This window comes from Dermochelys coriacea, chromosome 4, assembly GCF_009764565.3.
Source record: "Dermochelys coriacea isolate rDerCor1 chromosome 4, rDerCor1.pri.v4, whole genome shotgun sequence".
Taxonomy (NCBI): Eukaryota; Metazoa; Chordata; order Testudines; family Dermochelyidae; genus Dermochelys; species Dermochelys coriacea.
The window spans coordinates 141,328,340-141,353,927 of NC_050071.1; the positions used below are offsets into that span (position 1 = coordinate 141,328,340).

Below are 25,588 nucleotides of genomic sequence, written 5' to 3' on the forward strand. Positions count from 1 at the left end.
CAGTGCCTTCCCCTCCCTCCCCACACCTCCCGCCAGCCACAATCAGCTGTTTAACATTTGCAGGGGGTGGGGGGGAAGGAGTGAAGGCATGGCAGGTTCAGGGGAAGGGGCAGGTGCCTTGGGGAAGGGGTGGAGTGGGGGCAGGGCCTGGGGCAGAGCTGGGGGTTGAGCAGTGAGCATCCCCTGGCACATTAGAAAGTTGGCACCTGTCAACGCCTGTGCAAGGAGCCACATATTAACCTCTGAAGAGCCACATGCAGCTCTGGAGCCACAGGTTGGCCACCTCTGGTTTAGAGAGAGGGCATGCATGCAGGTGTGGGTTTGGTATGTGGAGAACACAATGAATCACAAAAATAGATGGCTCTGTTGAATGTTTGATTGCTACCAGGCCTTCCTGTTCTTTGGGAGTCAGCTGTTGTCCCCTTGACTTAAATATGGGCTTGATCTTGTGATATATATGGCCTCCGGGGTGCACATCACAGCTTGCTCAGCACATGGCAGTGCTCACATTATCGGTAACAATGGCTGGATGCATACAGAGAGGCATGTTCATCTTTTATGATCATGTGGGTTTTCCTTTCCTTTAGCTGGCGATTGGATCATACAACAATACCTGGGTGATCAAAAAAAGGGGTTGTGATTTTGTTATATTTATTCAAAGGATAAAGGATTTGATTCGTGAGGTTTGGATTAAATTAAGTGAAGGCTGAAGTTAACCACTGATGAACTGAGTAGAAAGTCCTATGTTCCATGCCAGAAATATATGGTTTAAATTCAATACATGTCACCATTCCTGTTTGGCCTCCCATAGGAGTTAGTTGATTCACCCACTCCTGTCTTGAGGATTCTTAGGCTGTGCAATAATCAGTTTTAACACACATTAATTGCAGGGAAGAGCAGGACCACAAAACATTTAAATGAGGCATTTAAAAAAATGTACCTGGAAAGCATCCTCTCTGCTGGTATTTAAAGGGTAGCAGCTGTAGTCAAATGAGTAACGCTTTAAAGATGACATTGTGGCCCTCCATAGTTCTTCTCTTTCAGTGATTCTAGGTCAAATGTGCCCCATTCACAAGTCAAACGATGTTTGTGTTTCTACCTGATGGCCCTGACAGCTCACCCTGGGCTCTGAGAGTCAAGCTGGGTTCATTCTCTTTCATTAACATCCATAGTAAAGATCTGCAGTCAGAAGTGAGCTGCCTCTTTTGTTTCTGGTGCATCAGGAAGAGCACAGTCTTGCTCACCCTCCCGTGTCTGTGTTGTCTCCGGAGCGTAATGAACATTTGTTTTTGTCTATAAAGCGAGCCTCTGTGACAGGAAGACACACAAGGAGCAGATACGTGTTCTTTCAGCTTCTCAGAGCATTCCACCTTCTCCATTTCATCTCTAGATTGTATCTTCAGGGAAGGGACCGCCTTTGCTCTGTGTCTTGTGCAGCACATTGTTGGTGCCTAACAACAAGAATATGTTAGATTGTGTCAGATTTCACTTTTCAGCCAAAACCCACACTTCAGTGCCAGTTTGATGTTCTCTTGCTTACGGGATCACCAAAATGCCTGTCAAAAGAAGATGGGATACCTAACTATTCTGTAGCGATTATCATTCAAGTAAAACCGGAACTGGGGTCCAATCACAACTGCCACTGAAATTGGTTGGGCCGAAATTCCTTGAGATAGTCATTAAGACTTAAATTTTCAAAATTGTCCACTAATTTTGGGTGACTCATTGTTTGGGTCTCCATCTTAAGGCACCTAGGGCCTGATTTCCAGAGGCAATGAGCACCCAGTCAAGCCAGAGGCATCTAAAGTTTGTTATCCAAAAGTTGAAGCATCCAAAATTATATGCCCTCTGTGAAGATTTGGGCCTTAAAAAAAAGAGAAAAAAAAGTCAGTGCCTTCGTTTCCTTATCTGAAAAATGAGTCTAACAATGCTTACGGACATATGTAAGGTACTTTGAGCTCTTTGGGTGAAAAGTGCTATTATTGATATTTTGGTCTGACAGGGTATATTGATGTTAATGACCATATCAATCCCCGCTCTGTTTAAATTACAGAGAAAAATTAATGTCTATCTTGCATCAAAGACTATTACAATTGCAAACAATGGGGACTTTTAAAATGGTACAAAGATTAATTGAAAGTGACCTTCTAAAAGCAAAAAAAGTGTTATCTACTTTGTAAACATGAATCAGAGCTGATTAGCCACTAAAACAGACTGATGTGCTCTCTGCATCGTGTCAGTGAAGGGAAGCCATTACAGCCAGTGGGGTATTGCTCATTATCTACTGGGTTCTTAGCTCTGGTCCCTCAGCTTCAAGAGAACTAAGGTCCTGCTGTGGGAACTTGAGGTATCAAGCATTTTTATATTCAGTCTTAGACTCCCAGTTTTTTAAAAAGTGTTTCCATTTACTGAAGGGTGTGTGTAATCTCCAGTCCTGGAGAATCTGATTCCAATCTGTTCAATGGCTGATGAGCTTTAGAGACCTTCAGAACCTAGGAAGTGAGTGGAGTAGGTCAGTTCTCTAAAATCATAATCGTTTCAGAGCCAGTTCTTCACAGACTTGGCTAGTTCTCCTGTCACAGCCCATCAGTCCTGAGTCTCAGTTCAGGATCTGAGTATGTGATGGGTTTGGTTTATGTGTGTGCACTAGTGGCCCACAAAATCTGCCAGACCTGCTTCCTCTCCCAGTTATGCTTCCTGTGTGTCTGAATATGAACTCTTTGCCCAGTGCTACAAGTATTTGTTTTGTTTGTGGAGGTAGTAGGTGTAAAGCAGCTATAGATTGGACATTAGAGGCAGTCTGCTTGTAACAAGCTATGTCCATGGAGAAAATGATTGGCAACAGGAGTGTAACCAGGGTATTCAGCTCCAAAGACACCATGGTCCAAAGAGGGACCATTTAAAATAACAATAAATGAGCCAAATTTGACTCTGTTACGCATGTACTACCCTATTGACGTCAGTGAGTAAATGAGCCTAACAGCTGATTCACTATTAAGCTCTCTCTTAGCTTAGGAGCTTCAATAGCTTTCTGTTCTTAATTCAGTTTAGTGGGCCAAAGGGAGAAGCCTTGTTCGTTTAATGCATTTATTTTTATTGTATTGAGCTCTCATTGTTGACTCTGAGCACTTTACAAAGTGTTCAAGAAACAGTATTGCACAGAGTTAAAGCCCTGTAACAGATTTAAAGGGGTGCCCCAGAAACGTATGCAAAAGCCAGAGATCTTAATAGCAATTCCTATCACCAGACCTCTGCTTCACCATCCTGTTTAACTGCTTGCTCCCCGTAGGCCAGAGAAAAATGATGAGTTTTGCCACGTTCTGAAGATTAATGAAGCAGGCAATTTGGCTGGGTTTTTTTAAGCCATAAGATTTGATTCTGCTTTAGTTTACTCCAACGTAGGTCAGAAGTAGCTGTCTCAGAGTCAGTGGAGTTACACCAGTTTAAAGCCAGTGTAAGTGAAATCAGAATCTGGCCTTAAAACTGTCAACATAGACATTAGAATAGTAACCCTTGAGTTGATCAACCAAGCTTTGGGAAAGTCAGTGCATTGAAACTGTCTTGGACCCATATCTAGTCAAGAGCAGAGCCCCAGGTGTTTTCTGATTCACTTCATACTGCAAACCTATGCTCCAGAAGCTCAATTTTCTTTTCTTTTCTTCTGTTTCTAGCCCATATGGTTGTGAAGATAACTCTGAAAACAGAAACCAAGTGTAAACCAATTTAGTGATGTTTCCCTGGATCTGCAGCAAGCCTAAAACATTATGGGAATATGGTGGGAATTATCCCATTAATCTCAAGAGGGTGTTGACTCTGAAACCTAATTGCAGCACTAAGTATTGCGCTGCAGATCACTTTAGCAGAAATAGCCAGCTAATATTCTTAGCTCACAGTCTCAAACTGCTTCCCATGCCTCTTGCAACACCTCCTGCCCAGCTGCTGTAACCTACAGCATACTCACTGACTGTCCCTCCAGTGCAGTTATGCATTGCCTGTTTAAACATCTGCAACATGTCCAACACTGAAAATGGGAATTGCATAAAATCAATTTAATTCAGCATCCCAATAAATAAGCCAGGGGCCGCCCTACTGAATTCATTGTTCATGTACATATTTAATTAACTCAAACCCTTTATTTTCTATTTGGAAATCGTGCAGCAGTTTCTTTTAGTCTGCTGCACCTGCAGAGTCCAGGAATCTTGCTGCAGAATCCAGGTCCAGCATGCTGTGTAATGCACAGAGCTCTGGTTACAAGGGCTGAAGCATCTGGAAGAGGAGTCAGTGACAGAGACCCCCAGGCCCCATCACAGGCTCAGTTTAAAGATGTCTAGTAGCTGACTAGATGTAGGACAAACCATCACCAAGAATGAGGCTGATTGCAATTGAAATTCTTTTCTTAAAAATAATCTTCCCTTCAGATCTCCAGGGCAAGAGGAAAAACATCTAAAATACAAGACTGAGCTATTGTTTTCCAATCTGTTTCAGCCTTCATCTTGTTGGCAGGCTACATTAGAAAAGCAAAAGGTTAATGAGCCAATGTGCAGTGGGATTATTGCAGTAAAGATGACAGTGAACCAGTAATTACTAATTAGATGCAGTTTAACAGGAGGAACAAGTGAAATCTCCTCTTCACCAACTGTCAATAATTAGCAGATTTGGTGAGGTTGAAATGTGTCCATAGTTAAAAGGCTGATTTTTTAATGAAATGGCACTTGACAAAAAGAGCTGTATGGTGGTCACAGACATAGCCCTTCAGAAGCATCCTTATGTCATACTTAGGAGTGAAATCAGATGCAAGGCAACAGGGGTTCTCCAAGCAACCATCTCTCCCTTAGGACTGCCTTGCTTGAGGGGATTCTCTACAGTAGTTTTGTCCAACTGGCAGAGGAGTGGGGGAAAGAATTTGCCAGTTGCTGTGGGTGGGGAGATGTTTAAGAAGTGAGAAGTATGGTGGTTTGTCTTTAGTCCCAGGCATGAGGGATGGTGTCCTTCGATGCTGATGGCTTTAGGCAGCATAAAAGCTCATTAGCCAAAACCGACATTTATGGTCAAGGTTGGCCTTGAGAACTGCCCTTCTTGTGACAAGTGCCCTGAGATCTTGAATTTCCACAAGTGTCAGACCCTCAGTTTTATATGCCAGCTGAAAGACTATGATGTACACTTCAGCAGATCCACAACTCCAGCAGCCAGTGCTTTCCTGGGTCATTGGTTCGGTACCACTCCTAGGGAAAAGCAATCACCTGCAGAAATTCCAGCACTTCTTCCTGCAGTCTTAAGATGTTCCTGGGAGAGCTCCTTTCCATGTACTGACCTAGCCCAGCTAAGATATATGAAGGGATCTCAGTGCAAGGGAGCGCTATTGCAAACCAACAGAATGACTCATAGACAAGAGTAACTTTAGTTTCTAATGCTGATTCAAGCTCGTTGTAATTTGTGAACCCAGTTAACCTCCGATGTAACTCCTTTGACTTCAGCGGTGGTCCACAAGGGTTGAATAGGACCCTGTGTGTCGGCTGGTCCCACTGCTGTTATGATCTGTGGCGGGCTGGAGATAAAAGCTGTGGTATTTGGAGCTGTATCAGGTTCGGCTGGAGGTGACTAGTGGAGGATGGTGGGAGTTCATTTTGGAGTAGATGGGTAGGGGTGGAGAAACTCCTGACTGAAGTTGGAGTTTGAATGAGTGGTCCCTGTCCAGTGAGGGACAGAAGTGTAGTACCCCCTTGGAAGCGGAAATGAGGGCAAGGATGGTGATGTAGCATCTGCTTGGGGTATAGCAGAGTGACCCCCCAACACACACAGAAAAAAGGGCTGCAAGTGAGTGTATAGGACTGAAGTGTAGGTTACCTGCTCATCCTTTCGATAGATGAGATAATGGAAATCTAGACACCCTGCTATAAGCGGATATTGGGCAACACACACACGGCTCTCACACTTTTTGGTAGCAGGCTCATGACTTTATGGTTTTATCTGGCTTGGGACTCCTGGGATCCACTTGAGTTGAAGTAGCTTTTGACAGGCGGGAGGCTAAAGGGACACAACCCACACCCTTTACTATTCGTCACACAGCGGCAGAGAAGCCATTTCATTCTGCACACTGTTAGGGTCAGGCCCTAGCTATTAGCCGGGCTGGGCAGGGATGGTGTCCCTGGCCTCTGTTTGCCGGAAGCTGGGAATGGCCGACAGGGGGTGGATCACTTGGTGAGTCCCTGTTCTCTTTGTTCCCTCTGGGGCACCTGGCACCAGCTGCGGTCGGGAAACAGGAGACTGGGCGAGATGGACCCTTGCTCTGACCCAGTCTGGCCGCTCTTATGAATTGTGGAGGGGATCTTGTCGTCTCATTGGGCCATTCTTTACCTTTTATTTTGGCATCTGGGACTATTTAATTTAGATGGAAGGATACACCTGCTCTACTGGACCCCATCCTAGTAACCACAGGGAAGGAGCATGGTCTACTGGTTAAAGCATGGGACTGGAAGTCAGGAGACCAGTGTTTTCGTCCCAGCTCTGATTCTCTGTGTGACCCTGAGCAAATCACTTTGTTCTCTGTGGCTCAGTTTCCCCATCTGTAAAATGGAACTAATACTGACCTACCTCCCAGGTCTGTTATGAGGCTTAAGTGTCTTTTCACCAGAGCAGCTGGAAGCTCTTTATAGAGTGCTCTAGACTGACAAAGTGCTACTAGTCCTAAATGCTGATGTCTTTCATTTTCAGTCTTTTACTGAGTGGCTAATTGGGTTAATAGGCTCAGAGAGGATCACACGGCACAGCAGAAATATTGGAATATATAACTCAGAAAGGGGATTGCACACTAAAAACTATAGTTTGCGGGACAAGAAAAGTTCCCACTATTGGCCTGAGGCAGCAAAGCATATCAGTTCAAAACAGCAGACTAGACCCTCTGTCAGAACTGTACAGCCTGCTTGTCAGAAAGGTTTCGATCAGCCTTGATTTAAAGCAGAAGGTCTTTTGCCCATTTGTTTCTTTGACATTTCAATTCCCACGCATCCCTTCCTTTCTCTCTCCCATCAACCTTTTCCAGATAAGATGACAAAGTAAGAAGAGATTTGAGAAAATGACTTGCCTCATTCAGGCAATTTCTCTTCTCTCCAACACACTTGCTCGCTCTTTCTCATCTCTTGTTTTCTTTCACCTGCACCAGCTGTTCCTCTGTCTGAGGGCAGGGTTCACAGACCTGGCATGCATTTCCTGAGGAGCCAGATTTCACATGCTGTTTTTCCTTTGGCCTTGCCCTTTGGCCTTCCCTTCACACCTCCACTCCACTCCCACTATCCCACCTTAACAGCCTGGCATCTGCAGAACACCTTTGCTGCAAAAACAACCAGGGCAAAAAAAAAAATCACAGTCACTCGCTTCCTGTAGAGCAGATTCCTCCAACGACTACACCCTTTCGTTTGCCTCGAATTGTGATGCTCTCGGAGGCTGCTATCTGGCAGATCATTAGTACAGCAAGGTGCCATGCATTCTGAAGGCATTAAGAAACACCCAGCAGTGAGTACTGGAGCATGTAAAAAACACCAGCAGAGAGCATGATTGTTCAAACTGAAAGGATCTTTTTTTAGTTCTCCAAGGAATGAGATGAAATGTTGGCAATAAGAATCAAAAAACATTTTCCATGTCAGTTCCGTGTGTTGTAAATGCCCCGCAACTGTTCCTCTCCCACCTAGCTCTGACCCTTGTGTCCACTCCTCCTTTCTCCCCTCCTATCACGTGGAACTGCCCTGTCTATGCCTATGCTCCCCACCGCCAACAATGACTCCACTGTCATGCAGACGGGGAAGAAGCCCTGAGCTGCTACTCTACTCTGAGCTAAGCAACTGCTGAGCCAAGTGACTGCAGCCATTTGGTTCCTTCCTGCTTCCAGCCTGCCCTCTGCTCCAGTCTACTCCAGAGTTTTCTGCATTTTAATGGGGAAGCTGTGTGCAGAGAGTTTGTAAAGGGAGATGGCATATCATCAGAACAGTATTCATAGTTTCCAAGGCTAGAAGGAACCACTGTGGTCATCTAGTTTGACCTCCTATATAACACGGCCCCTAGGACTTCCCCAAAATAATACCTGTTTGAAGTAGAGCATGTCCTTTTAGAAGAGCATCCAGTCTTAATTTAAAAATTGCCAGTGATGGAGAATCCTTAGTAAATCATTCCAGTGCTTAATTACCCTCACTGTATCATTCCTTCTAGTTATAAAAAGCCCAAGGTACCAATGATCACAATTATCTGACCGAATCCTTTGGCATTATTTGAAACTCTGTTTTTGAAAATGTAGCTGGGGTGAGAGAGGGGAATACATTGGTGAGGTGTCAGATTGCCTCACTTCACCAGCCCACTCCTCCTCCTCCTCCTGCCTCAGTTGGACAACATCCACACATTCCAGGTGCCAACCTATTGGCAATAATCTCCCAGAAGCAGCATCTGCCTCCACAGCAGACTCCTGGGAGTTTTTCTTTTGGGCAGCCTGTGGAATCTCTTTAGAGCCTTGTTACTATTAAAGGAATGTGGGAAGCCCCATGCTTCCAGCATAAGTCTGTGCAGTGTCCTGAGTCATGCTTCAGCAGGAGAGAAACATGCATTGTGCCTTCAATATGGAAAGAAACTAAACTTTATAAAATGAAGAGGCTTTAATAGCTATGGAGATGTATCTAGCTATCTATCTAATCCCTCTGTCTATCTGTTTTATACTGCTGCCCATCTCTGTAGTATCTCTGAGCACCTTCCATGTAAACTCCATAGCAATAGCAAAGTCCCTAGGGAAGTTGTGGCCACTTCTCCCTTTGTGGGGTACGTGGTAGGTTGCCAATTTAAATCTAACCCAGACTGATAGCAGATGGAAGATATTTCCTGGTGGCAGCTTGGAGACTTGTGTAAAATGAGTTGAATGGTCAGAATCCAGGTTCTAGTGAACAGGCATCTAAGTCACAGTTGGCACCTAAATTGTCATCAGTTGGGGTTGAATTGATTAATGGCTGACCTGCCTTGTTCTCTCTCAGTGACCAGCTTGGGGGAAGCATACCTCCCTTCTGCCCTGGCTGTGCTTGTGTTGTTGCAGAGAAAGAGATGGAAATTCTGTCTTCAGAGGTTCCTGTTCCCAGCACGAGTTGCTCTTCGTAAGTTATTGAAAATGAGGCAGCAGTTGAACAAGACAGTTTGATTTAGAAATGCCTCTTTGCACCCGAGTGTAATTACTAGACACACTGGCATTTCTCATCCCTTGAATGTCACAAGTGAGCAATATTCAGGTTTATTCAGCGCCCAGATTTTTGTTCCCATGCCCCTGTCAAAACAACTTTGACGTGTGAGTAGGTCGATCTGTGTTTTGAAGTCTGTTTACAATAGTGGCCATTTGTTTCCTGACCCAGCCACCACATTTCTGCCATTTCCATGTGTTGCCTTTGAAGCTCGAAAGCGCGTCCTTTCCATTCACAGAAGCTGGCCCAAGAAAAGATATTACCTCCCCCATCTTGTATCTCTGCCTAATACAGGCATGTCACTGTTGCTTCCAATCTCCCATTGAAATCAAGTTAATGAGAGATAAGTGTGCTCAGCACCTTGCAGGATCAGGCCCTAAACCTGTAATCTTGATCCCTAGAGCAGTAGTTTGAAGAATTGCCCTGAACTGAACAGTTATTTGTGGTCATTTAATGTGGGAGGGGAGATAAAGAACCCCTTTGTACTGCACAGAAGGCTTCAATAACAATGTCAGAAAGGGATCTGGTTTCATGTTTATATCTCTGTCCCTGGGATACAGGTTCAAGTATGTAAACTATCCATCCTGCAAGCACAAACTCCTGCAGGTGTGTGGGTGCTGGTGAGCATAAAAAACATTCCTGACACCATCTCTTTTAAGGAATCTTCACCTCCTGATAGCTATAAGCCATTAAGAGTCAAAGGAAAGAGCTGACATCTCACAACTCTAGGTAAACAGCTAAACATTAACCCTTAAAGAGGCTTGAAATACATACTTAAAAGGCACTTTATGGAAAGAAACCATTTTTCCAGGGCCTGCTAAGTGCCTTCTTTCTTCAGGACATTTCTCAATGGTCCCTTACTCAAAGAGATGGCTGCTGTGCCTCTCCCCATAAGTGCAGTGGCCATACTCCAAGTGAGGTGTTAAGGACACATGGCTTAGCAAGCAGAACTGTTCCAGATTTGCTTGCCATAAGAAGAGTTGGTTAATATATAGAAGTTCCAACTAACAAATCAAATTTCCCAAAGGCAAGCGATTATAGTGATGCCCATTGGCCTTTCTAACTGTTTGAGATTTGTGGTATATTCCTGATAGTCCAACTCTTTGTCCCGTCCAACAGAAGGAGACACATTGAAAGCGTAAGATTCTCAAGCAAGGGTAGCCTAGAATTCCTCCTTACCTGTAATGGGTTAAGAAGCTCAAATAACCTGGTTGGCACCTGACCAAAAGGACCAATGGGGAAAGAAGATACTTTCAAATCTTGGAGGGATATTTTGGGGGAATAGGAACGCCAAGTGATCCTTTCCCTGATTCTTTGTTAAATCACTTGGTGGTGGCAGCGTACCATCCAAGGGCCAAGAATTTGTGCCTTGGGGAAGTTTTAACCTAAGCTGGTAGAAATAAATTTAGGGTGTCTTTCATGCGGGTCCCCACATCTATACCCTAGAGTTCGGAGTGGGGAGGGAACCCTGACATGGTGGCAGAGGTGGGATCATTGTGTGGTTATGACAGCATCTCAGAAACTACAGCAGCTTCCCTATATCCTGTAACATACATCACGCTATCCTTGGTGTTCCCTCCAGTATATCATATACCTGCAGAGATTTTATATTCACCCCCAAACAGCCAGGAGTGGTTTCTCCTGCGATGCGATCTGTGTGAGGGATTCTCCTTAAAATGGACTTAATCTGGTTTTATTGCTCATTTTCACCCAAAGAGAAAAATTGCCACAGTCAGAACTATGTGCTGCTGCTGCTGCTGCTGCTGCAGATTGAGAGAGAAAGGAGTTGTATGCAGTGTTTTTGTAGCCATGTTGGTCGCAGGATATTAGAAAGACAAGATAGATGAGGCAATGTCTTTTACTGGGCCAACCCACACACCTGCAAGTGTTCGCGCTTGCAGGATGGATAGTTTACATATTTGAACCTGTGTCCCAAGGACAGAGATAAAAACATTAAACCAGATCCCTTTCTGACATTGTTACTGAATGAGAATAAAATCCTAATGAGAATACAAGATATTTTATTCCTATAAAAGATATTACCTCACCCACCTTGTCTCTCTAGAGAAGGGAGTTGGTATTCACTCTTCTGTCTTTCAACACTTCAAGAGACAATGGCACTTGCTTGAAACACTGTGACTTCATTTGTCATCAAGGAAAGCTTCCATTATACCACTGTAGGTTTGTCTAATGAATAGTATAAAAATACCAGTTTCATTTCTCTAGTACTTGTTACTCCACAGCACACTCACTAATCACATCATTGAAATGCAGCGCCCTTCGGAGTGTAATGTAGCCTTGTTTAGCTATGCAGAGCAACACTACCACAGCCGTGGACAGGAAGTGAAGAAGCTTACTGTGTCCACTTGAAACCACTGGGAATGTGGTAGTTAGATAAGCAGAATCTGATCCTTCTGAATGTCCTTGTTTCTTCAACAGGGATTCATAGGGAGAAAATACCACCTACTGAACCACCAGTGCCACTTTCTGTAGCACCCCACATGTTCCTTGGTCTCCCATGTAAGTGCTGGTCTTGGCTAACCCTGCTTAACTTATCTAACCTTGGCAGTCGTGCTGAAAAGCTTTGGACCACATTTTGACACTCGTGTGCCTGAAGTTAATGATTTCAGTGGAAGTTGTGGGTGCTCAGCACCTCAGAAAATCAGGCCACTGTGATTCTTGATACTTAAATGCAGATGTAGATGCCTACTCTGAGCATCCAGATTTGAAAATATGGGCCTTTATATCCATCAAAAGAGGACAAAAGTCAAATGTATCTGTATGTGATGGGGCTTGTATAACCCATTTCAGTAAACAAAGATGGGCTGCTTCAGAACCCAAGTTCTGCTGCTTTGGTTACAGACGGTCTGTGGCCTTCCCTAGGTCCCCACCCCACCAGAATGCAATCTCTACCACATAAACTTCCTGATCTCCTCACTAGTGAGTAAGGAATCTCTCCCCATACAATATACTTTAAATGCCCCCACACAGCTGACTTCAAAAGGACTTCCTCTTGTGGGGGAGAGTTCTCAGCCCACTACAACAGCTGACTTTAAGGTCAAACATACATGGTTCTGGCTTGTGTCGGCCTCTGATCTTAAAAGAGACATTTTCATAGGACTGGGATTGGGGCAGTCTCCAGTTGTTGGCTAGCAAACAGTTGTCTTTATGTGCATTTATCTTCCGCTCTCCATGCAGCACACATAATCAGGACTTCCCTGCAGAATGAACAAACTGGGGCAAAATCCTGCTTTTTTTGTTCCACGTGAAAGGGCATCAGAAGCCCTGCCCTTGACCAGTCGTGATTCTGTCCCTTCATTTGGTTTGCCACTGCATGGGAGGAAGTGCCCTGCCTTTGCCTTGGGGTCACATGTTTTTTGTCTGTGGTGATGAACTTTGTTTTTTGATCCAGTCATGTGCGTTGGAATTGCCACTACGTGAGTGCTTGTAGGCAGTAACTTCATGTTACATGTGTTAACCTCTGAGCTTCTATCCTGCTCACGTCTAATGTGCTAATGGCCGCAATATCTGTGGGCCAAACTCAGTGCATTGTTGCACTTCAAAAGGACCATCCTTTCCACTGCCTCCTTAATTTCACGCTACTGTCTTAGGGTCAGAGTGTTGTCAACTCTCACGATTTCACTGCAAGCTTTGCAATATTTGATATTTTTCTTAAAACCCCAACTCCTGAAGAGAAGTGATTAGGTAAGAATCTTGGCTTTCATTAATAAAAAACAAACTTTCTAGTCCTCATGATTGTGGAGAAAAACTTCAAAACATGTTCTGAGTGGCCTCAATGGCTTAGAAACCACCAGACAAATAAAAAGTTTTTTTTTTTAATCCCCTGGTTTTAATCCCACCTAAGGCGTGTGCATCAAACTCGGATACCAAGCACGGAGAAAGCATCTGAAATGGGCACAACGCAAGAGCCTGAATGTCCACGAAAATCAGCTGCTGCTGCTGCTTTTTTTCAGTAGAAAAAACTGAATGTAAAATTCACTTCTCGGGGTGACATTTTTGTTTAATATCAATCTGAGAATAAGCATCCATGGCCACAAGGTAAATCCCTGAACAGAGACATTGGATAGAAGGAGCCCTAAATTCCCCCACTAATCCTCCACATGAAATTCACAGGTAAATTACGCTAGTGAGATTTACAGCATGTTATTCTCTAAGTGGACATCTATCATCATGCAAACCCGATCTGCAGTGAAATGGATAACCCCTTAGCAGTCAAAAGGATTGTGCAGAAAGCTTCCCTTCGCATCCCTCTGCCAGTGCTGCTTATGCCCTGCCTGGAGCCCTTCCCGTTCCCACCATCCCAACCCTGCAGTGGCGGATTAGCCACTGGGCCAACAGGGCCTATGCCCAGGGGCCCCAGCTAATTGGGGGGGCCCTGAAAAATGGGCACGCCCCAACCCACTCTGCCCACCCAGCACTCCTGCCAGGGAGCGAGGTCAGGGCATGGGTGCTTGCCTCACTCTGCCCACCCGGTGCTCCTGCAGGGGAGTGGTGCAAGCCTCTGTACCCCAACCCAGGTCCCCGGCAGGAGTGCCGGGCAGGCAGAGTGGGGCAAGCCCCCAACGCATGGACCCCATTTCCCTGCAGGAGTGGCGGCGGGGGCTGAGGTGGAGGAGACTGTAGGTGGAAGGGGTGGGGAGAGGCCCCCACTTGCTCTAGCCCAAGGCCACCCTGTACCTATAATGAATGTGACCAACTCTGCCCACTGGGTCGCCCTTTAACCGCCATATCAATACTTCGCTTTTGGAGCCCTTCACAGCTTCTGCTCTGCCTACATCTCAGACTTTGTCTCCTATTGTGTTTCCCCGGGCCTCTGCACATCACCGGTGAGGCCCCTCTCAATTCCCTGTCCCTTTCTCCTCCATTTGTGGGCATTTTCCCACATGGCACAGGGCACCCTTTCAATCCCAGACATCCACACCCCAACTCGTCAAACTTCACAAGAAGTAAGCTTGTATTTTAAAAAAAAAAAATCAAAATGGAAAAATGACGAGTGTTTTTTAAACAATTCGCACCGCTGTCTCTCTGGTGCAACCTGGCTTATTGCTTTCTTTTAGGCTGTAAGCTCTTTGGGGCAGAGGCTGAATCTCTGTGTATGGAGCACTTTGCCAGCTCTAGCCAGATTGCATGATGGCTTTGTGATGCAGATTAAGGTCTCTTCCGGAGGAGGATGAAAGCACACGTGTAACAGCCTATTCCTTGTGTCCCCCCTACATCCCCCCCCTCCGAGCCCTCGAGTTTTCTCCTTTAACACTGGCGGGGTGTGGGGGGCTGTTTTCTAGCAACTAATGCAAAAGCAAAAAAGCACCTTGGCGATTCTTGACTTTCCCTTCATCACCAGACAGTATTGAAAGCTCTTAGGGAATGTCATTCCTCCATTTCAAATTCCATACTTTAAAGTGCCAAACAAAAGGCCATGATCAAAGCAGAGTCAGAAAGAAATGAGTCACTAAAGCCCTCAATAGCACAAAGTAATCACTGGCTAAATGGCTTGGCACTCAGCAGCTGTGCAAGTATCTTTGATCCCTGCATTTCTCGTGTATCCAGCCTCACTTCTCACAGTTTATGCTTTTGCTTGGTTACGTACATTGTGCCAAATCTATGCACCATTGTTATTAACTATGCTGCACAACACATCCACTCAGAACTTCCTGGTGACATCCAGATCCTCCTGCTCCAAAAGCCTTTGAACTACAGGCGAATCTCTGTTTGGTATGAGCAGTATAAGGCCAATGACATATATTCAGGCAGTTTTGATTCCTTCCAGCAGAGGGCATGGGGGAACACAGAAGCCTGTTCATTATGACACTTGTCAGTGAGAACATTTAAAGAATAATCCACCTGAGTTTTCTAAGCTTCATGGAGAAAATTCAGTATGAAAATATGTTGGGGTCTTTCCCACTCTTTCACTTCCCATCATTTATGGGGATTTGTGGAATGACCCAATTTGCTGATCCACATAATGGAGGAGAGAGAGTTGACTTAGTTGTGAGAGAGAACACCTCAGATAGAGAATGTGTCTGTCCAGGAAGTGAAGAGACCCCGTGGTACAGAAGTGCCTTAGAGAGCATATTTCTAGTTGGTTTCTGTGGTGAGAGGGTTAGCAAGCTTAGCACATCCCCATAGCTCTTCTTCCGCTGTTGGGACTACGGATGCTCCTGGCGTAAGTGCCATCCACAGGTGGCTCGGCGGAGGTTGAGCGCCCACTCTTGCATAGGACACTGATGTGCATCTGTATTCCTGCAGCTGTTGCTGCGGGTGAATTTGGATCCAGATATTTAGAGGAAAGCAGTCATGAAAAACCTGCCACCTTTCAGAGCAGCAAAAAAATTACCTGCCTGGTAAAAGTGATTTGAAATAGTCAAACAAACCCTCACTGGGGAGCCTTTGGAGTCAGAGATATTTCCAAATCTTGCAACGTGACTCTGTGAAAATAACCTCTTGAGGGTCTGGGTCTGTTGTGTCTTGCCACTGCATATAAAATACCTTTGCGTCTACCAGCCAGTGCTACAGGCTCATCCTGGGATCTGATAGTCAAGCCAGGCACTTTCTAGCTCTCCCAGCATTGTCACTGTGACACTTTCTGGGGCTACCCAGGGTTGGGAGACACCTCACTATCACCTGCCTTTAGTGCCAGGAAGCCTTGTTTGTGCCTGCCGTGGGTCTGCTCCCAACTCCACCTGCCACCAGGAACACAAGCACTCCTCTCTGGAACCTGCTCTCTCTCTGCAGGTTAGTGATAGGCACACCCCACCTCCGAGCATCTCCCTGGGGGATCCAGCCCCATTCCACTGGTCACTCATGATATTTCCAGATTCGCTGCTCCTAAAGGAATGGTACATCTCAGCTTACCAGTCACACGTGAGATCACTGCTCTGCTTAGCACACAGAACATAGATATGCTTATAGTGAAAACAAGCCAAACTTTAGTTAACAAAGAATAGAGATTTGAATGATAACAAGTAGAAGTATTGGAAACAAAGGGTTATATATAAAATAAAATCATCACTCGCTTTCTAGAGCCTAGACTTACTTAACTAAATACATCCATGTCTTCTAGGGCAATGCTCACCCCAAAGTCCTTTCAGCCATTTTCATCCAGGCCTGGCTGGTTCCTTTTCTCATGAGATGAAAAATGCTGCCAGCTTGTCCCCTAGGTAAAGAATCCAGGGTGTACCTCTGTACACCATTATACCCCCTAAAGTTAATTGTCTTTACTCCTAAACAGCATACTCCTCTGTTTTGTTTTGTTTTCCTGTAGATTTTCTCTCATATATATTTTCCACACTCTTGATGAGGCTCTGGCTCAGTATGCAATTAGCCGCCCATGGTAGGACATACAATGCACAGTACACACATGACCAGACAGAGAGAGAGAAGGTTCTGCTACCCCCTTGCCTGAAGGGAACCTGTCCAAGGCCTGTCACCACCTTGGGACCTGCCTTTAATGTCAAGGCTTTAAGACCATAATTTCCAGGATAGATACTTAACTCCTTCACTATTATCCATATGTACATTTTTGAAATGATTATCTTGAGCAGTGAGCTACTGCCTCTTGGCAGAGACATCACATGCCACCCTTTGGCAAAATAATATGTATACAGGGAAGCTCTGTAAAACCCTATGCATCCCTCACACCATCTGTCAGTTGACACCAAGGGGTCCTTGATCCACAGTCCCCAGCAATAAAGATTCTGCAGGCCACATTGTTACATCCGTGCAATCTCATTGTCTCCACATTTTGTCTGTTGACTTCAATAGGATTGCCTGGGTAAAATTTGGCACTGCAAATTGAAATTCAATTAGCAGTTCTATTGATGATGCATGACACAAAGTAAAATCAGGCTCCTGCTCCCTGTGTTGGCTTTGCAGGGGTCACAGTAGTAAAATGTAATAAAAGCTTATTCTGACAGCAGATCTGACTTCTGGACACACCTGGGCATCAGGTTTGGTTAGTGAAAGGTGCCATTTGTACAGCGTAACATTTCAATGCAGCCCACGCTCATTGCAGGCTAGTACAATCAACCCACATGTGTTCTTGTACAGCCAAATCCATGGTCATGCATCGTGGGGAAAGGAAAAGGCCCGGTTTGTAAAACCGAGGGCTAGAGTCTGGAAAGCAGTGACTCTGAAAAGGAGTTGAGCTGAATGTGAGCTCCCAGGGCGACACAATCCTTGGAACCATAAATGGGGGAATCCTGAGTAGAAGTAGGAAGGCGTTATTACCACTATATATGGCAGTAGTGAGACCAGTGCATATCTTTAAAGGGATGCTGAAAAATTGGAAAGGGGTCAGTAAAATGTTATAAGAATGATTCCAAGTCTTGTAAACATGCCATACATTGAGATCCTTGAGAAGTTCGGTCTATTCAAAGAGATGATTAAGAGGCTATTTAATAATAGTCTGTAAGTACCTACAGAGGGAGAAGATTTCTGAAAGCAGAGGGCTCTTTAATCTAGCAGATAAAGGCACAAGATTTGGTGACTGGAAGTTTGAAGTTAGAAAAATTCAAACTGGAAATATGATGCAAATTTTTAACAGTGATGATAAATAATCATGGAACAGGTGTAGTAAGATCACTGGGAGTCTTTAAATTGAGGTTGGATATCTTTCTAAATTATCTGTTCTAATTCAGTCAAAAGTAGTTTGGCTAGATGGAAAAATCACTGGTCAAGGTTCTTTGGCCTGTGTTATGCAGGAAATCAGACTAGATTATCCTAATATTCCCTGGCCCCATAGTAGATGTTATCAGTCTCTGCCCCAGGCCTTTTAATCTATTGAAAAGTAACACGGGATGCAGTTATGGCTGACTTCCCTGCATCCAGCATTGGCAGGAAGTTGTTAATCAGATGGAATCATGATAAACACATGGAGATGATGGAGGAATTAAAAGCATGCAAGGTTTGTGCACCCCGACCCGGCAGTCTCCATTCAGGCAAAGTCAGAGCTTTGAGTACAAGATTGGACCATTTATTTCCAGATCTTGCTCTTCCTTTCACTGCAACAGGTTGGTGTCAGTGGGGCTGCACATATGCCACAAGGAGAATTCTGCCCAGGAGTTTTGTGGAAGGGGAACTCTCCAAGCTGCTCTCACATTAGCAAATCCCACTTTCCTTCCTGATTCTGCCTTTTAACGAGAGAGAGTTTCAATTTTGGGGAGCTAAGCGGAGCTTCATGGAAGTTCTCTTTGATCTGAAGAGAAGAGAGCTGGGTTTGCTGTCTTTAAATGTATTTTTAATTGTTTTTCTTTTTTTGGAGAGCACTCCTCGGCCTTATAAAAATAAACATGGCACTGCGGGGTTCTGGTTCCATTTTTGAATTTTATCCCTATTAACAATATGGTTTCATTTACTGGCACTTTAAAAAAAAAAAGGAATTCTGAAATAACATGGGAGGGCTTTAGAAGCCACTTACAGTCTGCATAGACCATCTTACTGCAGGAACCAAAGAGGATAAAAACCTACTTGATTGCTTGTCCATCTCCCGCAGGGTAGGCTGTGACTTCTTTGATTGTACAGCACCATGAACCCCGGGTGCTGTTTGGCATCTCTAGATGCTGCTGTAATACCCAGAATAATCATGCTTATCATGAGCTACTACTACACTGGATTTTAGCCGCATTTGTTTGAAAATGCCATTTGGTAGATGCTCTGGGTTCCACCATCTCATTCCGGGTGAATTCATAGATTTGAGGCCAGAACGGACCATTATGATCAATTAGTCTGACCTATATAACATGGGCCATGGAACCTCATCCAGCAAGTTCTGCATCAACACTTGTGTTTGAACTCTGCCATCATCACCTCTCTTTTTACTCCTGCCCCATAGAACAAGAGAACCAAGCCCAGATCCCCTTCCCCCACCTCCTCATGATGGAGCCTCAGTCAATACATGTTGACCCTCCCCTCTAGCAAACTGTTTTTTTGGGTTGTTTTTTTTTTTTGGCTGAGCGATTAGCTGTATGCCAAATCCATCTGGTCCTGTCTCCCCTAGCTGCCTTCCATATCATTACAGGATCCCTGGCAGGAAGCCTAGACCTGTCTCTCTCCTTACACCCTTAGGAGCACATTCCTTTCTACACCTTTTCCCGAGCCGGGAGAGAAATGATTATCAACCCCCAACAAAAAGCATCTGCTTTCTGCCTGCTTCTGCTTCACTGGCCGTGCACGTACGTTACACCCATGTCAGCAGCGAATGCAAAACACACACAACCCCCCACCTCGCAGACCCGCACACAACATGGGCTGATTAAACTTTCAGCTCCCGGAGCCTGTATCACACGCTTTCTCTCTGTCTCCACAGTCCCAGCTGTGACCACCGCACCATTTGTTCTGCCAGCCCACGCCAGCTCTCAAAGCCAGTTCTTTATCACCCCAATTAGCCTTGTCTGTACTGATTAGAGGAGAGAGGCTTCCATGGCAGGGGACAGACGGGGGAATAGAACTTACTCACAGCGGCCTCCGGCAAGAGGCTTTCCCATTAAAGCACCTTTGTTCCCCTCAAGGGATACATTTCACTGGGTCAAGAGCATGGCTGGAAAGCCGGCTCTGCCATGCTGGGTTATGCTCATTTATAAACAGATGCTTGAGGAGGGACATAGAGTGGATTTGTTTTAAATGCACCTGGTAATCTGCTGGAGGGAGGATACAGGCTTGTCAGAACTGCCTCGAATCCCAGGACATAAGAGTGCAGGGAATAATACTGAGCCAGACCAGCCAGCTTGACTTAACAAGAGCAGGAATAGTATGGCGTGTTCCCTGCTGTGAAAAGCACCTTTTCAGCTTTGCTGTGCATTCAGGTCATTTCCCAGGACCGAGCCAACTCCTGCTGACGTTGACAATGAAGGTTTCTTTGGCAGGAGCAGGGTGGGCTTTGCTTCCCCTTGGTTTGGCATTTCACATTACCGAGTGGGTCTCCCACCCTTGAGGCTGCCATGTTCTCTCCCTGACCCTTTTCAGCACTCTTTGGGGACAGAGATTGTAAACTCCAGTTCCCTTCTGTGGGTTCTTGAGCTGTTCTCCCACTGCTCAAGTCCCTTTTCTCCCAGGCCTCCCAGCAACTATTATCCCTGATTTAGTGGGAGATCGTCTCCTCCTCCTCCCCCCAAGTCTGCTGTGTGGAGCTGACCTGCCACGTGGAAAGGAGAACCGGCACCATTATAACCACACCTCGCAAAGGACGCTTCTCAGGGAGGGACAGAGATTAGTCACCCCATATGGGTGGGTTTGAGGATCCAGCAGACATATATCTCCCCAGTGAACACATGTACCCAGTGAAGTGGGGCTATACTCCCTGTTTCTTAGGTTCACCAGAAAGGGTGCTCCATCTCTTTAAAGGGGATTCATGGGGTGGCCATGACCAAGGAGGAGCCTGGTAGCAGGACTGCAGAGCAGCTGTGGAGATGCAGGGCCTCTACACCAATTATCGTGACCTGCAGACCCCCCAGAGTTTGGGGCTGGGTGCTAGATCCTACTCCAAAGCCTGGAGGCATACCCTGCTCTCCCCAACGGATCTGCATAGGACTTCCTCCCCCTGAGCCACCCCTTGTGGGTGAGGAGAGGGGTGGTGATGTGACCTTTGGTGCCAAATCGAATCCATGACGCTGTAGTCAGTAGTGAGCCAGTTCAGAGAGTGGAGGGCCAGGGAGATGTGTTCCTGGCCATCTGAGTTGCTAAGCAGGTGGGTGCTTCCTTTGCACCCCTGGAGCTTTTTCAGGGCACAGGGTTTCATTCCTCATTGTAACAAGCTGCAAGAGCCAATCCTTGGAGATCACAAATGTGCAGATCATGGTGGCCAGGCTAGTGTTTGATAGGGTGGGCTGTGATCTTCTGGACAGTTAAAGAGGGAAGTTTGGAGCTTTTCTCCCTCCAGGACTATTTGGGCACCTAGTAGCACTTAGGAGTCTAGAAGGACCCTGGGCTGTGGACCACTTAACATGAAGGCAAATGCCCTGAAAAGAGAGGATGTCAGTTCTCTGGAGCATTTCCCTCTTCCCACCAGCATCACCACAGTCATTTAGCTTTAGCTGGCTGCTCTTTCTCTGGGAGCTGATTTTGGCCAGGCACAGAGGTAGCTGGGTGATGATGCTATTTGCATTTGATGTGAAGTAGCTGTACAGCTAGGTATCGTCTCTATGCGGGCAGGCACTCCGGCCCCTGTTGTCTTGCCAGCAGTTCCAACAGCTTCATGGAGATGTTGTGTCGTGTGTGGAAGAGGATTGAGCCTGGTAGTGCACTGCAGATGAGAGGTATGGAGGCACATGCACCAATGCCCACAGCAGCCCTCAGAGTTATCTGGGAGGAAGTCCCTGATTCAGGCATTTCCATTCACTCTAAACCTTCTTGGAGATGAGGCAAAAGTATTTGCTGATCATTGGTATCAAATATTACAGAGATCCAGCAGGATGAGTATGGATGGACTTCCCTTGGATCTGGACAGTGGGTGGACATCTGTCAGAACCAAGAGTCTCAGTACCATTCCCGGGCCCAAAGCCAGGCTGAGCAGATTCCAGGATATTGGCAGCTGATCTAACAACATACACCGAACTATATTAAACTATGCTTTTAACACCAAAACGGGGATGGAAAGTATGGTGCATGGGTATGTGGAGGTAGCCAACCTAATGCTGTTGCTGAGACTTTAACTACTGGTTTCCCTGACTTGCAACTCTACTGCCTTAAAGTATCATCACCTTATTTTTCCCCATTTGATTTCCAAATGAAGGGAATAGCCCCCGGGTGCATTTCTCATCAATGCATTGCTGGTGCCTCTGCTAAGTACTTTGTTCCTTTATCTGCCCCGGAACCATATCCGCACTTCTGGGAGTACACACGGAACTGAAGTTCCAGGGCAGTGCTTATAACATCTCCACTGCTGCCTTTATTGGAGTCATGCAGGGCTGGACTGGCCTCAGGGCTCCCCGTCCCCCTGTGCCAGAGATCCCCCAGTCAGTTATTTCCAGTCTAATGGGGGCATGCATGGGCCCAACAGTACATGGCAATAAAATGCAATAAAATGATCGTTTACACAGCAGTTTTACCCCTATCATCTGCTCAGGGTCTCTGGAAAGAGACCTCTCACTGCCTGGATTTCCTGTGCTATGAATTCAGTCTCTCCCCCCGTCGGCTTTGCCTTCTTCCTGATCAAACAGCATCTCGTCTTCACTGTCCCCTTGGCTCCTACACCAGCATTACTAGCCACCTCTTCGCCATCCTTAATCCCCTCCTACTGCCTTCCCTCCCCCACCCCAGTGCCTGCCTTCCTCGCTGTGCAGTATCAGGCGGGACTGGTCGACTGTATGGCGGGAGTGTGCTGTAGCCCTTACAGGGGTGTCAAACTGCTCTTCCTCAGTGGAGGCAGGGGGCCGCAGGAGACCAGAGAGCTCCCTGGGGCGATGCAGGTCCACACTTACTGCAGGGCGGTGCCTACGGTGCAAAATTTCACCCAGTAGTTCTCAACCAGGGGTATGCATATCCCTGGGGTACACAGAGCTCTTCCAGGGGGCACATCAACTCATCTAGATATTTGTCTAGTTTTACAACAGGCTACAGAAAAAGCACTAGCTAAGTCAGTGCAAACTACAATTTCATACAGACAATGACTTGTTTATACTGCTCTATATACTATACACTGAAATGCAAGTACAATGTTTACATTCCAATTGATTTATTTTATAATGATTTGGTAAAAATGAGAAAGTCAGCAGTTTTTCAGTATGAGTGTGCCTGTGACACTTTTGTATTATTATGTCTGGTTTTGTAAGCAAGTGTTTTTTAAGTGAGGGGTACACAAGACAGATCAGACTCCTGAAAGGGGTACAGTAGTCTGGAAAGGTTGAGAGCCACTGATCTAGCCCATAAATTGCTGTCCCTAGAAATCCCCCTCTGTGTAGAGGGTCAAATTCATCATTCCCACATAAAGCTCATTGTCTGGAGCATTGTGCAGAGAGCTAAGTGGCGCTATGAATTCACACCCCAAGCCTATGCAAGCGGAAACCACAGCTCCTCCTGACTCACTGGTCCATCCACCAGGTTCGGATAGCAGCTGCTGCCACTTTGTGCATCCTCTGCGGGCAGGGCAGGACCATTTGATCTGGGTAGGCCAGGATCCTGCAGTTGCTCCATCTTCAGCAACTGCCTCTGCGCTGGTTTGAATCGGCTGTAGCATACTCCCTTGCATGCCTGTTGCACTGATTCCCCCAGCTCTGTATCCTCACCGTGAGGTTGAAGTGGTGCATGTAGCTTTACACAAGGTGAATTTCCCATCCTGACCTAACTGAGTGGGTGTGTTAACAGAGCAGAGAATTAGGTCATCAGGTGAGTCTGAGACTAACCTCTAGGTATATATCTCCCTTACCTATGTCTTTTAGCTAGGTAATTCTAAGGCACTTCTCGCCGTGATATTTAATACTGATCTGTGAAACTGCACTACATCGATGTGTAAAAAAACTTTTCTTTCCATACCAGAGTGGAAAAAATAGAAAGAAAAGCTCTCTCAGAGCCAGCCAGATCAGAGTTAAACCTGGTATCAAAATGGCGGCTGTCACTTCTCTGTCTCTTGTACAATTAGAGGAAAGGCTATTCTATCCTTGTTGAGTAGCTTCCCCCTGTTATAATGCTCTACTTTGTGTTTCAGTAAAAGAAGAAATGGTGAAGCTGCTAATAATGGCACTAAAAGAAAATATGCTACATCTGTTATGGATAGCAGTACAAAATTAGCTGATCACACCTCTGACACCCAAGATGTCTTCACTTAAAATACTTGTTGGCTTACTTTACATAATTTGCTGATTATATTTAAAAGAAATACAATTTTGCAATTACTGTTCTTTCTGGTGTGCTATCTATGCATCATTTTCTTTTTATGTTTATATATTTCTCCTTCATTAGTGCAGTCTGAAGGGTGATTAGATCCCTTCAAACATTTTACAGAGGTTAAACGTTGATTAAGATTTAATTATTACTGTAAATAGCTTGGAATGACATATGGTGCAAAAACCTGACATATGTGCATTTGAATAAATGAAGTGCTATTTCCCATGATGCCTCAGTGGCTGTTTAACAGCTTTGCTGAAGGGTTATGTTGCACCTCATGTTAAGATTGCTTTGATGTTATATTTTGTTGGGTTTGTGCAGCTGAAAGCGAAGAACAGTTTTTCCAGTTTTTAAAAACATTGAATATTTTAAATACCTAAATTGTTTTGCACAAATTTTTGCTAATTTGTCTAACTAGGTTAAACATTTTCAAAAGCATTTAGATTTTAACGTGGGTTCCTAGCATTGTGTCAGCTACAGCACTGATTAAATATATAGGATTTTTCAAAATATGGTACTGGAAGGTGCAGTGTCCTGTTTCTGGGGAGTTCCTGGCCTGGATTGGACAATAAGAATTCCTCCTACCCACCCCAATCTCGTCCTCCAACTACAGAGGTTCCAACTATTTTTGGATCACAGAAAAGCTTTTTTGTAAGTCTGATTGGAAAAAATAAGAGAGATTTCACAGAGAGAAAAAGTGCAGTGGAGAATGGAAAAATGCTGCCTTTAAAATATACAGCAAAGAAGATCCACTGATAAACTTTTCAAAGATTTATAGAGTATATTATTTAGTCTGTTATATAGTGTATTATGTTATTTAACACTTCTTTATCACGCCATAGGTGTGCATAGTGCTTTACAGAGAGAAGTGTAGGACTGGAAGGGACCTCAAGAGGTCATCTAGTCCCGTCCCCTGGACTCATGGCAGGATTAAGGAAGACATGGGGTAAAATCCTGGTCCAACTGAAATCATCTGGACTATTGCCACCAATTTCAACAAGGCTAGGATTTCACCGCTAGTCCCCATCCTGAGACTTTAGGGCCCTGATCCTGGAATTGGATCTGAACATGCAGACTCTTGCTCCCACAAGGAGTGCCCCCATTGACTTCACTGGGTCTTGGCAAAGTCAAAAGGGTGGTGTTAGGCTGCTCAATACCTTTGTGAATCCGACCCAAAGCGTCCATCCATGTAGATCCAACTGCAGGATTGGGGACTGGATTGGATCTGACATGATGGAGGGAGAGGCGGCATCAGGCAAGGGAAAGGGAAATGTATGTAAAATAAGACAATAGAGTTTCTTTTTTTAAAAAAATGTATTGTGTGGCTGTTTAATATAGAATTTCAAGAGTTGGAAAGGGAGGGAATATGAGTCATTTCACATAACATAATGCAATATAAACTGGCATGAAATGAGCATAATCATGGGAAAGTACTTTGAGATCACAGGTGAAAGGCATTACTGAATTGCCAAGCACTGTTATTACTGCTTGTTACTAACAGCCACATTCCTGCAGTTCACAGCAGAGGAACTCCGTTGGGCCTGCTATAA

General features: G+C 45.2%; 1 protein-coding gene across 16 annotated transcripts in view; it reads left to right on the plus strand.

The window, feature by feature from the left end:
• Nucleotides 1-25,588, plus strand: part of SFXN5 (sideroflexin 5) — a 167,185-nt gene that overhangs the window by 138,425 nt on the left and 3,172 nt on the right. The window contains exon 14 of one of the 16 annotated variants that reach the window (XR_006280653.1): nucleotides 23,256-23,476. The exons of 12 other annotated variants lie outside the window; for them this stretch is intronic. Coding sequence is in view for 3 of the 4 variants with exons in the window: in XM_043512808.1 (XP_043368743.1) it covers nucleotides 11,643-11,696 (54 nt within the window). In the remaining variant the exon portion in view is untranslated. Of the gene's footprint in view, nucleotides 1-1,172; nucleotides 1,192-11,642; nucleotides 11,724-23,255; nucleotides 23,477-23,859; nucleotides 24,543-25,588 lie in introns of those variants that run through there. 3 more of the 16 variants (XM_043512808.1, XM_038398447.2, XM_043512812.1) reach the window with 3 other exon arrangements.